General features: G+C 45.9%; 1 protein-coding gene across 10 annotated transcripts in view; it reads left to right on the top strand.

Moving 5' to 3' along the window:
• The first annotated feature begins 10796 nt into the window (after positions 1-10796).
• Positions 10797-16892, top strand: part of ABCC9 (ATP binding cassette subfamily C member 9) — an 85950-nt gene continuing 79854 nt past the window's right edge. For 4 of the 10 annotated variants that reach the window (XM_081926718.1, XM_081926720.1, XM_081926715.1 and 1 more), the window contains exons 1-3: positions 10798-10963; positions 13765-13927; positions 14711-14852. In XM_081926718.1, the coding sequence (XP_081782844.1) occupies positions 13783-13927; positions 14711-14852 (287 nt within the window). In that variant the 5' untranslated portion in view covers positions 10798-10963; positions 13765-13782. Of the gene's footprint in view, positions 10964-11571; positions 11677-13764; positions 13928-14710; positions 14853-16892 lie in introns of all 10 variants that reach the window. The other 6 variants (XM_081926723.1, XM_081926721.1, XM_081926722.1 and 3 more) reach the window with 3 other exon arrangements.

The following is a 16892-nucleotide window of genomic DNA, read 5'->3' on the forward strand; positions in this document are numbered from 1 at the left end:
CTGAAGGAAATCAGCCCTGAGTGCTCACTGAAGGACAGATCCTGAAGCTGAGGCTCCAATACTTTGCCCACCTCATGAGAAGAGAAGACTCCCTGGAAAAGACCCTGATGTTGGGAAAGATGGAGGGCACAAAGAGAAGGGGACGACAGAGGACGAGATGGTTGGACGTTGTTCTCGAGGCTACCAGCATCAGTTTGACCAAGCTGCAGGAGGCAGTGGAAGACAGGAGGGCCTGGCGTGCTCTGATCCACGGGGTCACGAAGAGTCAGACACAACTAAACGACTAAGCAACAACGATACATACATACCCTGCCCATCTGGCTGGGTTTTCCCAGCCACACTGGGCGGCTCCCAACAGAATATTAAAAACACAATAAAAAAAAATCAAACATTGAAAACTTCCTGATAGAGGGCTGCCTTCAGGTGTCTCCTAAAAGTCAGATAGTTGTTTATTTCCTTGATGGGAGGGCATTCCACAGAGTGGGCGCCACTACTGAGAAGGCCCTCTGCCTGGCAAAGGAGCCCTGATGCTCCCCTTGCCCTGTCATTCAACTATGAGTGGGGGATGTGCCCTAGCTGAGCCATACAAACAAGTTGCTTTGTCCCAGCCCACTAGGTGCTGGGGTGAAACCCCCTCCATTCCCTTAGTGAGAGCTGCAGCAATTTCATCCGGCGCGTCGCGGGCTGATGCCAACGTAACTCATTTTCTCAACATTGCGGTATACAGTGGTACCTCGGGTTAAGAGCTTAATTCGTTCTGGAGGTCTGTTCTTAACCTGAAACTGTTCTTAACCTGAAGGACCACTTTAGCTAATGGGGCCTCCTGCTGCCACCGCACGATTTCTGTTCTCATCCTGAAGCAAACCTGAGGTAATATTTCTGGGTTAGCGGAGTCTGTAACCTGAAGTGTATGTAACCCGAGGTACCACTGTATCGCCAAACCGCAATGTTCAGCTGGTGATATACCACAATGTTGAAAAGCTGATATCGCCCAGCCCTAATGGGGAGCAGAACTTATGTCCATCATCTTGACCTCTCTGGGTAAAAGGAGGGTTACAGATGTAACAAACACAGAGGTGGTCTTTGGCAAAGCAGGCCTGCAGCGGGGTTTATCTTAGTCTCGGGATGCGGAACATGTTCCTGATGCTGTTGGACTCCGGCTCCCATCATCTCCAGCAAGCATGGTCAGCGGTCGAGGATGATGGGAGCTATGGTCCATCAACGTCTGGATGGCCACAGGTTCCCCATCACTGCCCCAGTCTAAAGGAAGAGAGGGAGGGAAGTCTGGAGGTTGTGCCTTTAATCCACTGTGTCTCACTGCAACGCAGCTTGTGTGATGCCCTCACCTTTTATCCTAACAACCTCCCTGGGTTCTTATCCTCTCGTCATTCCTGCAGTAAATTTTCAAGTCCTGCAGAGTGCAGCCTGGCCACAAGTGGGCAGGGGGGAGCTTGCTTCTCTCTCTTATGGAGAAGGAGCATTGCAGTTCAGCGGCACCACAATCTCTGTTACTGTCTGGGGTTCAGTTCTTGACAACTCCGGGTAAGGCTGGGAATGTCCTCTGCCTGAAGAAGAGCTACCAAGATGGAAGGCAGCGCCCTACATTACTCTCCCTTTCTCTCTGGAATCTCAAGGCCTGAGGGGCTTCTTGCCATCAGGTCCTGAAGGGTGTTGGTCTCGCAAAATGTTGGTCTTTGAATTCACCCAGTAGGGAGGTCTTGGTGCACCCTATGTTGGGTTGCTCCCCATCTACAAGGTCCATGTGAATTCTGTGCTTGATGTTTAAAAGAATCTCCTCTTGTGCCCCAAGACTTGAGGGCAGGGAATGGGATATCGTGGGGTGGGGGTGGAAAGAGAATCGGGCTGATTTCCTCCATCTAGGTAAAGGTAAAGGTACCCCTGCCCGTACGGGCCAGTCTTGACAGACTCTGGGGTTGTGCGCCCATCTCACTTAAGAGGCCAGGGGCCAGCGCTGTCCGGAGACACTTCCGGGTCACATGGCCAGTGTGACATCGCTGCTCTGGCGAGCCAGAGCTGCACACGGAAACGCCGTTTACCTTCCCGCTGCTAAGCGGTCCCTATTTATCTACTTACACCCGGAGGTGCTTCCACCTAAAGCTGTGCTAAATCATGGATTTTCCCATTAACTCCATAGGCAGCTCTCACTTTCTCCTCAGGGAGGCCAAAAGGGAGCAAATTGGAAGCAAAAACTGTCTCTGTGTCGCTGTCTAACTGAGCTACAGTGCCATAATGGGTCTATGGGTTTCAGAGTCCATTCCTGAGCTTTCTCCTGCACCATTCAGCTGCCGCAAACTCAGTAGACTCCCTATCTATCGTTCAGCATCCTCTCTGAGAGGCTTTGGAGAGCCAGCAAATCTTAGCAAAGTGGCTGAACCTCATGATCCCTTGCAATGTTGCAGAGGATCCTGAGGCAAACAGCTCACGGATCCGTTGCTCTCCTTGGTTCTTTGTGCTTCTCTCCAGACAGGACAAGCATCCACTAACAATGGCACCTTGTTGGGATGCAGACTCGGTTTATTGGCCCTCACCCAACCTGTTACTGCCTCGAGTCACTGGCCCAGTGCCCACACAGCCTTGCCTGATTCGTATGGTAGAGCTTCATAACATTTGCATATTGGTGACCCTGTGCTCCAGATCCCCAGATGACACCTCTCTGTAGCTTCTCAGGGATGTTAAAGAGAATGATGGGCTAGGTGGAACCAAGGCATAACTTCCAAGGGGTGGAGAGAAATTCCCCTAACGCCTTTTTATCTTTTTATTTTTTTAAAACACCAGTAAGTCTTTATTGTTTTAAAATACAGTCATACAACAAAGGTAGGTATAACAAAATTAGGTACAAAGAAAGAAAAAGAGATAAAGAAAAAGAAAAATGAAGTCATCACATCAAAAAGGGCAGAAAAGGGTTTAAAGATATCGAAACAAAGGAAAAATAACAATAAATGAAGAACCAGATATTTATACAACATGATGTCTTATCCAATAAAGTTTTCTGTAAAAAAAAAACTTCCAATCGTTCTCATTATACTTTTTCTATTATCATGGTTTTACCGCACAGTTTTGTTTTATATCTTTCCCCCATACATTCTGCTAAGATGTTTATTCCATTTATTTATTGTACACAAGTATCATTCAATTCTGCTAGGATGGCATCATTTTTGCAATATAATCTTATATATTCCTTGAATATTTTCCATTCTGTGTATACTTTCTGATTTAAAGCTCCCCCGACTTTTCCAGTCAGCTTTGCTAATTGGAGATACTCTATCATGAGTGTTTGCCAATCTGTTATTGTTGGGGCTGTTTCACATTTCCAACTTCTTGCTACAAGTATTCTTGCAGCCGTGATTGCCTACATAAACAGTGGTCTTGTGTTTTTCTTAATTTCTGTTGGTAATATTCCTAATATCCCCTAATGCCTTTTTAATCCGGCCTTTGTTTGATCCGATTTACATCCTATGCCCTTTTAAAATTTGTGGGGGGTTTTGTGTGTGGGGAGGGCTATTAGGTTGTTGTTGGTTTTTTTATTAGGTATTTTGTGGTTTTATATCTTGATTTTATTCTGTGAACTGCCCAGAGACCTCCGGGTATAGGGTGGTATATAAATTCAATAAATAGAATAGAATAGAATAATGCAGTTAGCAGTGGGGCTTCCAGCCTACAGAACAGATCCAGAATAATATCATGGGCAACGGTACCAAAAGCCACCAAGAGATCAAGGATAAACAATGAGGTTGTGCTCTCTCCCACCTTTCTCCTGATATAGAGGTCATCCATTAAGATAACTGAGGCCATTTCAGTGCTGAACTCAGATGTAAATTAACACAACTTTTGAAGTCTTTTGTTGGGGTTAAATAGGACGAGGTGCTTTGAGAACATGCATCGAAAGCATTCCCAGCAGTCATCAAAACCCATTGCAAAACTTTGGACCACTGAGCTGTCTGCAGCAGCCGTCAGGGCAAATCCCAGCACCTCCTTCTGTACAAATGAAGTAGTACAGGCCCATGGAAAACAACGGTGGTTAGTGGACGCGGGTGGCGCTGTGGTCTAAACCACTGAGCCTCTTGGGCTTGCCGATCAGAAGGTTGGCGGTTTGAATCCCCACAACAGGGTGAACTCCCGTTGCTCGGTCCCTGCTCCTGCCAACCTAGCAGTTCGAAAGGACGTCAAAGTGCAAGTAGATAAATAGGTACCACTCTGGCGGGAAGGCAAACTGTTTCTGTGCGCTGCTCTGGTTTGCCAGAAGCGGCTTAGTCATGCTGGCCACATGACCCGGAAGCTGTACGCCGGCTCCCTCGGCCAGTAAAGCGAGATGAGCACCGCAACCCCAGAGTCGTTCACGACTGGACCTAACGGACAGGGGTCCCTTTACCTTTAGCAAATGTAAATCATGAATGCAGAGAAGAAGCAGAATTCATTTTCCCCTGGGTGTGCCAAGTGCAACAATCAGAACTGGGAGATCTCTTCCCACCCTTTAGCTCTTGGGGAAATATAAGAACAGTTCCCAGGAATTTTCTTTGTAAATTATCTTTTTAGTCCTGGTGATTCACTATTACACACGTCTATGTCATGCAACTGGTTTTCTTGAAGACAAGAGCTGACCATTTGCTCCAGTCTGCTCTTATCTTAATGGGATTCGGATGTCATAATAAGGGAAATATTATCCAAATGATCTTCTCACAGGATGATGGATATGGTAAAGTCACACAGCTTTGGGACGAGCCCTGTAAAAGAGGAAGGAACCTTCGGCTTGAAGGCCGCATCCTGTTCTGTTTAGCCTTCCAGGGACCAAGGTCAGTGGTGGGCATTTTCCTTTCTCTCTTCCCCCAAATGCTGCCAAGGTATTCATGGTAGGGAGTTCAGTGAGAGGGGAAGAAGTATTTTACCTTCTCCGCCCCTCAACAAGCAACGGTTCCCACTGAAAACCACATCTTCCTGTCACCCAAGTGCAGGCTGCCTCAAACTCGGCCCTCCAGATATTTTTTGGCCTACAACTCCCATGATCCCTAGCAAGCAGGACCAGTGGTCAGGGATGATGGGAAATGTAGTCTCAAAACATCTGGAGGGCCAAGCTTGAGGAAGCCTGCCCTAGTGGAGCCAATCTTGGTGGAGCGTGCATTTGGCACTAAATTTAAGCAGAGCCAAGCACCAGCCCCACTGCAAAGCTGAAATATACTCAGAGTCGAGTGTGGATTTCATGCTCTTTATTCAGCTCACAGTAGTTCCCCCAAAATGTCTGCTATATATACATTATTTACACAATGGGCCCCACATGATTGGCTAGTTCCGGGATTCTCCTGTAGGCCAACCAGGTTGCGGATTCACTTCCACCTGGAGCTGGATTGGGTGGCTCCTGCAGACCAATCAGACTGCTGCATTCTGAATCCTATTGTTCTAGGACCAATCAGACTGCTGCATTCTGAATCCTATTGTTCTAGGACCAATCAGACTGCTGCAATTTGGATCCTATTCAACTCAGTACATAACAAAAACAATGCAGTTGTACCTCTGGATGCAAACGGAATCTGTTCCGGAGCCCCATTCGCATCCTGAAGCGAACACAATGCACATCTGCGCATGCGCGGGTCGCAATTTGCCGCTTCCATGCATGCGTGTGACATCATTTTGAGCATCTGCACATGCACGAGCGGCGAAACCCGGAAGTAATGTGTTCCGTTACTTCTGGGTTGCCGCGGAGCGTAACCTGAAAACGCTCAACCTGAAGCATAATTAGTACAGCATGACTAAACCACTTTTGGCACAAAGGAACACCGTGACGGAAACCAGAGCTCATGGAAACACTGTTTACCTTCCTGCCATAGCAGTACCTATTTATCTACTTGCACTGGTGTGCTTTTGAACTGCTAGGTTGGCAGAAGCTGGGACAGAGCAATGGGAGCTCACTCTATCGCTGGGATTCAAATCGCCAACCTTTGGATCAGCAAGCCCAAGAGGCTCAGTGGTTTAGACCACAGCGCCACCTGCTCCCTTGCAATAAAGAGGTCTATATATACACACACTATCCTCCACCACTTTGATGCACATAAGTTCATACTGAATCTGAAACAGACCACTTTAAATAGATAAACATTTAAGCATTGATAAAATCTGTACAAATATAATATAAATTATGCTAATAATGTTTTCTCAGCGGTGGAAAAGTTGTCAGGTAATTCCAAATTAAACTTTTGTTCCTTATGACTGAAAAAGGGAAACCGTATTTCTTTAAATTGTTGTTCCCATCACCCCATCTCCTATTTTTCACTAGATCTGGATGTTTTGCCATTTTCACAACACCCTGTGAAGCCATCCTCTTTCAATGGAAATTTGAGTAGGTCGCCATGTCGCAGCAAATGATGTTAGGGCTGCATTTCATAGATTTCCAACTAAAGGGATATTAGTGGGTTGAACCTCATCTGATATCGCCTTTAATCACATACTGTATGTGTCTTTTCCGAGAGCACTTTAATTGTGTGGTCTTCCTTGCCTGTGATTTTCCTATTGTGAAGCATCTTGCAACATATCTGTATGCCGGCCAGTATACAAATAAAAACAAATGCTATTTGCATTGAAAACTCTTAAACAATATGCACACAATCCATTTAGATGTGCGTGCAAACCAGGAAACTGATAGCGTTTCTAGTGTACCTATAGAAATCCAGCTGTGCCGATGTGTTCTAATCTGCTTCAGCTCCACAGAAAGCTTTTTTTTTTGCTTTCTTTTTAAGCCAGAGAAGGAGAATGCCCTCATCTCACCCCTGGAGGAGGTCAGATGCCTGAAGCATAAAGCTTGCACATTAATGGCAACGGCATTGTCTTCGCAAGCGCTTAAATGACGGTTGTTCTCTGCTTTCCCCGTCTGCATGCTCTGAGCTGGCGGCAGAAGGCAGTGTGTCTTGCTCCATAAACCTCATGCTGCAGTCTTGAGAGATGGCATCCCTGGAGAGCCATCTCTGTGTCCAGTCAGGGTTCCTCGGATTGCCGCAATAGATCCCGGTAAGCCCTTTTCAATAGGCGAATGGGGATGGCAGGGAGGAAAGTGCAAGGCGGAGGTGGGGGGTAGAGAGAGATGGGATTGCAATTGCTAACTTGGAAGGTTTGCTGTAGCATGAACGGCACACAATGTTTCAGGCAATGCAGCGCGCATTTGCGGAGAGCTCATGACAATTACACAGGCACCAGGCACACTGATACCGATCGCATTTCCCATGCGCAAAAGGCGCTCTGAGAAAAGGGGTCTCCTAGTTTCTTCAAGCTCTGCTACGCGAAGAATAAAGTTAGGGAGCATGCAGAAAACAGCTAGGCAAATACAGCACTGTTTTCACATGGTGATAAAAATCATGGGGTTTCTCCAGTGTAGTACCGACTTACAGCTACTTAGCAGCATATATAAATAGTTATGAGGTGCAGAGGAAAAAACCAGTTGCTTTAATGGGGTTTCTCCAGTGTAGTACCGACTTACAGCTACTTAGCAGCATATATAAATAGATATGAGGTGCAGAGGAAAAAACCAGTTGCTTTTGGCCAAAATCGGCTAATTTTTTAAATATATAGATTTAATTATATTCCCAAAACAATGACACCAGTTCAGTGTGAAAATACAGTGGTACCTCAGGTTACATACACTTCAGGTTACAGACTCCGCTAACCCAGAAATAGTATCTCAGGTTAAGAACTTTGCTTCGGGATGAGAACAGAAATCGTGCAGTGGCGGCGCGGCGACAGCGGGAGACCCCAATAGCTAAAGTGGTGCTTTAGGTTAAGAATAGTTTCAGGTTAAGAACGGACCTCCGGAACGAATTAAGTACTTAACCCGAGGTACCACTGTATGCAGTTGGAATAATGGTTATTGTTGAAAATAGAAGATGATGTCAGAAAGCGTGTTCTCCTTCATGGAGAGCACGTGTTGCGGTGGGGGCTGCCAGGACACTCCAAAGTTGGAGGGCGGGCTAATTGATTGTTGGCCACTGATGCGATTGGGGCTTCCCTTGTTGTTGGGAAGAAGTTAATGTTGCCATTTATTGAGTGACAGCCAGAAATAGTAAAACTCCTTGCACGAGGCTAGGGCTTCCTCTTTTCGCCCGTGCAGTGGATTGCCCGATCCTCCCTCCCTAGAATAGGGTTGTTCACTTTGACCTTGCTATGCCTGTCATGGGGTCGTCTGCTTTGGAGCGGGGGCCTGGTAGGAATTTTGTCCATCTGGCTGATTGGCTGGGGCCATTTGGTTTTTGCCTACTGCGTAGCAAATCGTCACAACTTGTAAGGTTCACGGTTAGGCATTGGTTTATGGTTTGGTTGGTTGAGGGGCATGGATTGGCTGTGCCTGCCCCTCTAATGCTGCTGCTGCAAGGGATTCCGTTAAAGGAATTGGGGGCTAACTATTGCTTGTCCACTCCGCCAAGGGGGCTTGGGCCATAGCAATGAGCTCCTGGTTGCATTTGGGGTGAGGGCAGGTTCCCTGCTCCGCGTAACCCCCAAGTGTATTCCCCCATTCTGACTTTCGCAGCGTGCGGAATGTCAGTCTGTCCCCCATGGTGGGGGCAGATAGTCTCAACCAATGCCTACGCAACCACTCACAAATTTGTATTTTAATAAAGTTGTGGCCAAAATTATGCCAAAAATCTTAAACAAAAATTTCTGTGTGATGTGTGAGTTATTGGGGTGGACCTGGGGACCTCGACACACAAATGATTAAAATGCAAGGTGTCATGTGTATATTTCATAACATGAAACGGGAATGGATCAAACATGCGTACTATACAGGTTCAGCTATGAAGTAACCATGGCAGACAGCTTAATATGCAAACAAAAATTAATTGGGTTCAATTTGTGGCAAGGCCATCTTTTTTAAAAAACCAAAACCGAAAACCTTCCCTTGGAGGTTCCCCAGCTGATGCCTCCCACCTATGGATCTAGCCAGTTCACATGACACTGGCCCTGCCTTGCACCCTCCTTGAGTGTTTTCCCTGTCTGGAATGTGTCCTTGAATTCCGATCATGCCTCTCGCTTGCCTGGATGGTGGACAAAGAGGGGGCATGTGAACTAGCACAGAAACTAGCCTACTGTACAAAGGTAGAATTTACATGAGTTGCCCCACCCACTTTTGCCTCTGGCTCCGCCCACCACTAACAAGTGGCCCTTGAAAGGTGACCCGGAAGGGAATGCGGCCGATGAGCTTAAAGAAAGTGCTCATCACCCCTGCTATAAGGCAAACTCGGCCCTCCAGATGTTTTGGCACTACAACTCCCATGATCCCTAGCTAACAAGACCCGTGGTTAAGGATGATGGGAATTGTAGTCCCAAAACATCTGGAGGGCCGAGTTTGCCTGTGCCTGCTATAAGGCTTGTCTATTCTGCTGCAGAATTACATGCCACAGTTGTGCTATTGCTGAAAACTGCTATCACCAGGTTCTGACTTGGGTTTTTTTATTTGTTATTTTTGCTGGTCTGCCTCCCTGTTTCCCTGCTATATAAATATTATGATTTGTTATTTAAATATTGTTTAATAACAGCAACCGCAGCATTTTGGGGCTTTCCAGTGAGGAAGATTTGAAGGGACAAGGTGCGCTACCAAAGGGGGGAACTAGCACATCATACCTGGAAATGAAGTTCTGAAAGAGTAATAATAATAATGATAATTTTTTTTATACCCCGCCTTCCCCGGCCAGAGCCGGGCTCAGGGCGGCTAACACCAATAAAATTTCAGTAAAAACATAATAAGAAAAAAGGGGGGAAATTAAAATACAGGTTAAAATGCAATTTAAAATGCAGCCTCATTTTAAAACTCAAAACCATAAGGGGAGGGAAACATAAGGGTCAGACTGAGTCCAAACCAAAGGCCAGGTGGAACAGCTCTGTCTTGCAGGCCCTGCGGAAAGATGTCAAGTCGTGCAGGGCCCTAGTCTCTTGTGACAGAGTGTTCCACCAAGTTGGGGCCAGTACTGAAAAGGCCCTGGCCCTAGTTGAGACCAATCTAACCTCCTTGTGACTTGGGACCTCCAAAATGATGCCATTTGTAGACCTTAAGGTCCTCCACAGGGCATACCAGGAGAGGCGGTCCCATAGGTACGTGGGTCCTAGGCCGCATAGAGCTTTAAAGGTCAAAACCAGCACCTTAAACCTGACCCTGTACTCAACCGGAGCCAGTGCATTATTATGATTTAGCTGCTTTTGGTACAGCTGGGGGAGAAATCCGATTCAGTTTGCATCTGTAGATGAACCTACATAATCCGTGCATACTGAAACAGCATGTGAACTAAAAAGCAGCCATCCATAATAATCCACACTTTCCTGAATTTTGTAATGCATTTCTCTGGCCAAGTAATGCGTATAAGAATGCACACACTAGGGTAAAGTGTGCATAATGCTGGGGAAAATAGGATGTATAAAATGCATGGTAGAAGGGGAAATTGCTTTGCAAAAATGTGTATATTGGGCAAAACTGCATGGAAAGATGCGTTTATAAGGAGAGATGTGCAAGAAAATTCTGACGAATTTTCATGAGGACCTTTCAATATATAAAACGATCACAAAACGATGGAAGCAATGTGGGGAACTGAACTTGAAACGAGAAACCAAAATTGGCAGGTTCTCCCATCCCTCTCCCTTGAGTACCCTTCAGTACAGAGGAAGGAGGAATTTGTATGATAAAAACCCATATAAAGTGTGATTCTTTTAAGCTCGCTCGTCTCTCTCCCTAGTTTCCTTCCCGCCACAGTGCCTGTGTGAGAAAGACGCAAGAAGAATCTGTTCACTTTGGAAACCCGATAGGAGGCAGCAGCTGATCTCCTCATCACCAGCCTAAAAATAAGCCGCTCTGCGTCTTGCTTGTGTCTGCTTCCTCCAGCGAAGCAGATCTCCTCTGCCTGCGTGATCCTGATCCCACCTGGAGAAGTGTGCCTTGGCATTCTGTGCGAAGTGTGTGCGTGTGTGTTTGTTTGGGAAGGTAAGTAATTCTACAACTGGGTCTGATCTGCCATCGAAAATGCTGTCCGCTCCTAAACTTTTCTTTTCTCTTCCTTGGAACAAGATCCTCTCTCCCCTCCCCAGCCCCAAACTCCTTCTCTACTTCTGTAAAGTTTGACACTGGGAGCTGTTTTAACTTTTTATTTACCGTTTCCAACCTAGAGATCGCTTTTGCTCTCTTGTATCGCTTAGACTGGCTGGGTGGGAGACTTCTTTTTCTGAAACTGGTTACAGTTTCAGAACCTGATAGCAGGCATAGAATCATGGAATAATGAAATCAGAGACTGTACAAGTGCGTGCATTAAGCTTTTTGTAAAAACAAAGGGGGGGAGAGTATTTGTATAGTTGGTAATGTATAGTTCCACATGTTACTTTATAGTGTCGTTTTAACGCCTTTGTCCACAACTATGACAATAAGTCTGTACTTTTTCTTAACACACTTACCTCACAATCCAGCTAAAGATGTTCAGCGTATTTGCAGCATATTCCGAAGTATTTTCACCTCGAAATAAGATCCGCTTTATGTCCTATCAAGTTTAATGGGGTTTACTTTGCCTGTGAGTCGGTATACAATTGCTTTCTCTTCAGTGTGTGTGTGTAGGATTGCAGCCATGGATTTTTTGTTGATGTCAATCAGAATGAATTCAGCACATGTTTAAATCAGCGAGAGAGAAGAGGACTTAATTTTGGCAGGTTCGTGTCCGGGGTGATTTAGGTCCGTGGCACATAATCCAAACTCTGGAGAAAGAGGGGAAAAAACAATTTCAACTAAATCTGACTCACAGTAAAACCACTGAAAGTAATGAACCTCAGTTATTCATATCCAGTAACTTCAATGGGTTTACTTTGAGTAAGACTAGCATTGCATCCTACCCAGTGTTATAGGTTCCATACAATTTTGGACATGCACATTAAGTATAAATGGTTAATACTGTTCAGGGTAGAGAGGGAAGCAGTTAAGAATAGTTTGTGTTATTAGTATCTGAGATATTATCAAAATCTAAATCCTTGTAAGATTTTTTTTTTTTTTAAAAAAAGTAGCCACCAGCAGCTAACACATACATAATTCTTTATCTGGGAAATGCAAATTGTTAACGGTGAGATGTTATTTAATCAGAATTCCCCATAAGTCAGCATGGGTTGTATGGGTTATGTTGAATATATTTTCTTAATACTCTGGCTTTCTTCAACACAGCCCAGGCAACTCATGATGATTTGTTGGGAGTTCTGATTAAATAACATCTCACCGTTAGCAATTTGCGTTTCCCAGATAAAGAATTCTGGCCACAGAGTCTGTGGTGGATGTGAGCTGGAGCTAGAGATCCGGGTGAAATTTGATTCAGTTTGCATTTAAAAGTGAACCTATCTAAATCTGCGTTTTCTGGAACAATATTTGAACTCTGGAACACAGCCATATTTCAAAATTCGCACTTCCCCAAATTTTGCAATGCATTTCTCCGGTCAAGAAGCATGAATACAAGGATGAGGTGTGCATAACAATGCAGGCATTTGTGGAAAAAGCATTCAAAAATGTCTTCTTAGGCAATTTTTTATACAAAAAGTGTGTTTATTAGGAACAATTGTCACTAAAATGCTGGTGAATTTTCATGATGACTCTTTAAAACAGACAAGCAAGCAAGCAAACAAACAATAGCAAATGGATGTGGAGAACAGAATTTAAGATTGGAAAAGTGAGAAACTGAGAGAAACCAACATTGCCATAGGCCCCCATCGCTGTTCATATGATAGACAACACTGCACATATATTATTATTCCAGGTTTCCTAAAGTCACCAGCACATAAGCAGATACATTCAAGAATGCATATAATGGTTTTTTTAAAAAGTATTAACATTATGCTGTAGAAATATAGTACAGCACAGGGCTCAACTCTTTTATATATGCATTATGTACACAATATATGCCTTTATTTTGTGCACGTTAGTATATACCGTATTTTTCGCTCTATAAGACACACCTAGTTTTTGGAGGAGGAAAACAAGAAAAAATATATTGTGAATCTCAGAAGCCAGAACAGCAAGAGGGATCTCTGCACAGTGAAAGCAGCAACCCCTCTTGCTGTTCTGGCTTCTGGGATAGCTGCGCAGCCTGCATTCGCTCCATAAGACGCACACACACATTTCCCCTTACTTTTTAGGAGGGAAAAAGTGAGTCTTATAGAGCAAAAAATACGGTAATTTACTGCTCAGGATTTGCTACCTATCAATCCATCTTTGCTGGCGGCAGGGAGCATCTTGGGTTTGGTATCAGAGGACGATGTACCAGCCTCAGAGCTTGCTAAATAATTCTGCGAACCGCCCTGAGACCTCCGAGTATAGGGTGGTATATAAATTCTAACAACAACAACAAAACTTCTTTTTCTCAGTCTATCCTACCTTACAGCCTTGTTATGAAGATACCTGGACTGTGTTTGCCAGTCTGAGTCCCTTGGGGCATTGTGAGGGGAATAAGGGTGTTCAAACTCCTCTCAGCATCCTTAGCAAACTACAGCTCCCAGGATTCTTTGGGGAAAGCCATGGCCATTAAAGTGACATAAAGGTGCTTTAAATGTTTGGTGCAGATATGGCTCAATTTTTGGTCTTTTGCCCTGTAGGCCTCGTGCTGTTCTTCGTAGTGGCTCCTCTAGTCCTATAATTCTTCAAAGATCTGATGTGTTTGCTAAGGACAGGTTTGTGTTTGGGCTAAGAAGCAAATAAATAAACAGCCCAAAAAGTTTTCCCTGATGTTATCACAAACATTTGGTTTGTTTCCCTCTCGTCAGCGCAACTGAGTGGAAGCAATGAAGGTCGCATTTTGTGGCAACGACAACCCTTCTGCCTATAACATCAGCGGCGGCTTCTTAAAGAACGTCTGCTTTCTGGATGCCCTCAATTTGGTACCTCACGTTTTCCTCTTATTTATCACCTTTCCTATATTGTTCATTGGTAAGTAATACGCGGCTGAGAGTTTAGACCTGCTAAGTTATGGGCATTGTTGTTTGGAACATTCCTGTCTGAAATGTTTTTGTGTTGCTATATACCAGGCTTCCTCAGACTTGGCCCTCCAGATGTTTTTGACCTACAACTCCCATGATCCCTAGCTAACAGGACCAGTAGACAGGGATGATGGAAATTGTAGTCTCAAAACATCTGGAGGGCCGAGGTTGAGGAAGCCTGCTCTATACCTATACAGTGGTACCTCGGGTTAAGTACTTAATTCGTTCCGGAGGTCCGTTCTTAACCTGAAACGGTTCTTAACCTGAAGCACCACTTTAGCTAATGGTGCCTCCTGCTGCCTCTGTGCCGCTGCTGCACGATTTCTGTTCTCATCCTGAAGCAAAGTTCTTAACCCAAGGTAATATTTCTGGGTTAGCGGAGTCTGTAACCTGAAGCATATGTAACCTGAAGCGTATGTAACCTGAGGTACCACTGTATATGTACATGGGATGGGTACTGAAAAACAGTCTTGGGGCACCTTTGAACTCTACCATTCTATGGTTGTATGAGTCTGCAAAATTCAAGAAAAGACAGAGAAGAGTTGTAGTGGAATTACCATTAAAAAACCCTACCTTCCGAGACCACTATGCCAGTGCGAAGTAATCAATAAAACTAAGCCAATCTGTCTGAAGTTCCTTCACGATGCTTTTATTGTCATTTGCTTCCGAAAGGGTCCAAGGGTTTTAGGAGTCCCCAGGAACATCTTTTGATGCGTATGTTTGTATGTTTCAGGGTGGGGAAGTCAAAGCTCAAAAGTCCAGATCCATCACAACACGTGGCTTCACTTCCCCGGACACAACCTGCGATGGATCCTGACGTTCACCCTCCTGTTTGTACACGTGTGTGAAATAGGAGAGGGCATCGTTTCAGATGCGTAAGTGCTTGGCTGCACATAGTTCAACTTTGGAACTCACTCCCACAGTGATGACCACCAGCCTAGATGGCTTTAAAAGAGGTTTAGGCGGATTCATGGAGGAGAGAGCTATTGATGGCTACAAGGTTTCATGGCTATGTTCCACCTCCACAGTTTTGTTGGATGCCACAGGAGGGGGAAGAGCTATTGTGCTTGACTCCTGTTTGAGAGCAGCGGCAGAGCAAGCCGATTGGGCGCCTGGGCCAGTGCATGTGCAGGGCCAGCTGCCCGTGGGGCAGAGCCAGCTGGGGCAGGACACTCCATGGGGCCTCTGAGGAGTCTGCCTGCCTCCTCCCACTCAGCCACCCTACAGCTGATGGGGAGGCAACGGGCGGACCATTTGGGGCAGCGTGGAGCCTGCGGGCACCCAAGCCACCATGTCACTCCCAGGAGAGACGTGTAGCTCGGGCGTGCTGCAGGCTCCATGGTGAGTGCCGCCTGGCATTTTGTCACCCCCCTCAGTGGTGACACCCGGTTCCACCCGCCCCCACAGCACCCCCTTCCTCTGCCCCTGCTTGCGGGTTTCCCACTGGCATCAAGTTGGCCACTGTCAGAACAGGATACTGATCTATGGTGGGCCACTGACCTGATCTCTTAGGTTCTTACGGAGTGGGAGAAAACAATCCCTTGCTACTTGTGTAACACCAAACTCATAGCATTTCCCAAAGGATAGCAAACCTCTTTCTTCTTTGCTTCCTAAAGGGAAAAGGCATTGCCGTTCTATTTAACTTTCCCCAGCTGCAACAGACACTGAGACAAAAATGCCAGCAGCAGGTGGAACATTTCACTTTCCTTGCTGTTGTTCGTCTCCCTCTTGAAACATCGGGAGTTTCTAGGCCAGCACCCATCCCGCTTTTGTTTGCAGGGAGATGAGACAACGTCAACTATTTGTTCACGCTGGTCTGTTTTCTGGGCAACGCTGCGTCCAAGCAAGTGCTGTCTCATGTTTTCCGATGCGTTTTCCCGCCACTTTCCTTATTGCAAAAAGTCTGATCTTCTGGGAAAGGCGGTTTGTTGCGCAACAGCTCCATATCAGCATTTATTGCTCAACTTGAAGTTGCTGGTACAGTGTGTGATTGAATCTCACTCCGAAACAGGGACGGCCTGGAGGTCTCCCACAATTATCTTTGGACTGCCTAGTAGACTACAGCCAAGAAATGGAACACTTAGAGCTTTATCCTATCAGTGGCTGCTAGCCATGGCTGCACCAGGGGTTGGCAAAGTTTTTGTGGCTTGGGCTGGTTCACGGTCTTAAGATGCCGGTGTGTGTGTGTGTATGTGTGTGCATGCATGCACAAACACTATTTCCGGCACTCCTTCCGGGGCAGAAGAGGCATGCACAGCTTCCCATTGACTGCAGGAACTTCCTGCAGTCAATGGGAAGCCGGCCAGCGCCGTGGAAGGCGGTCCCCACTCTGCTCCATGTTGGTTTAGCGTGGTGCACAGGAGCCAACCGAGCAGGTGGCGGGGGTCCCTGAGTGGGCAGTGGGGGTCCATGGGCTGGTTAAACGACCCCCATGGGCTGCTTGTGGCCCATGGGCCTTAGGTTGCCGACCCCTGGCCTATACAGTCAAAGGCATTAAGCATTTCTGAATTCTAGTTGTTGGAGACCACATCATAGGGGGAATGCTCTTGAGCTCACATACTGCTTCCAGGTTTCCTACAGACATCTGGCTGGCCACAGGATGCTGGTCTAGGTGGGCCATTGGGCTAAAGCTCATATTATCCTAATATCCTCGCTTTCTACCATCTTCCTGTGTGCTTTTTAGCAATATCCTACTCCAAGCTTCCCCAACCTGGCGTCTTCCAGAAGTTGTGGAACCACAAGTCCTATGTCCCCTGACCATAGACCATGCTGCCTGAGCCTGTTGGGATTTGTTTTATTTATGCTATTAAATTTATATAACCAAGTGATCATAAAAAAAAGAAAAAAAATCCCCCACCTCAAAACAACATCTAGAGCCAATCCTGTGGTGTAGGCTTAGTGCCCAAGACTGGCTA

Source organism: Podarcis melisellensis, assembly GCF_964234715.1.
Source record: "Podarcis melisellensis genome assembly, chromosome: 10".
NCBI lineage: Eukaryota > Metazoa > Chordata > Lepidosauria > Squamata > Lacertidae > Podarcis > Podarcis melisellensis.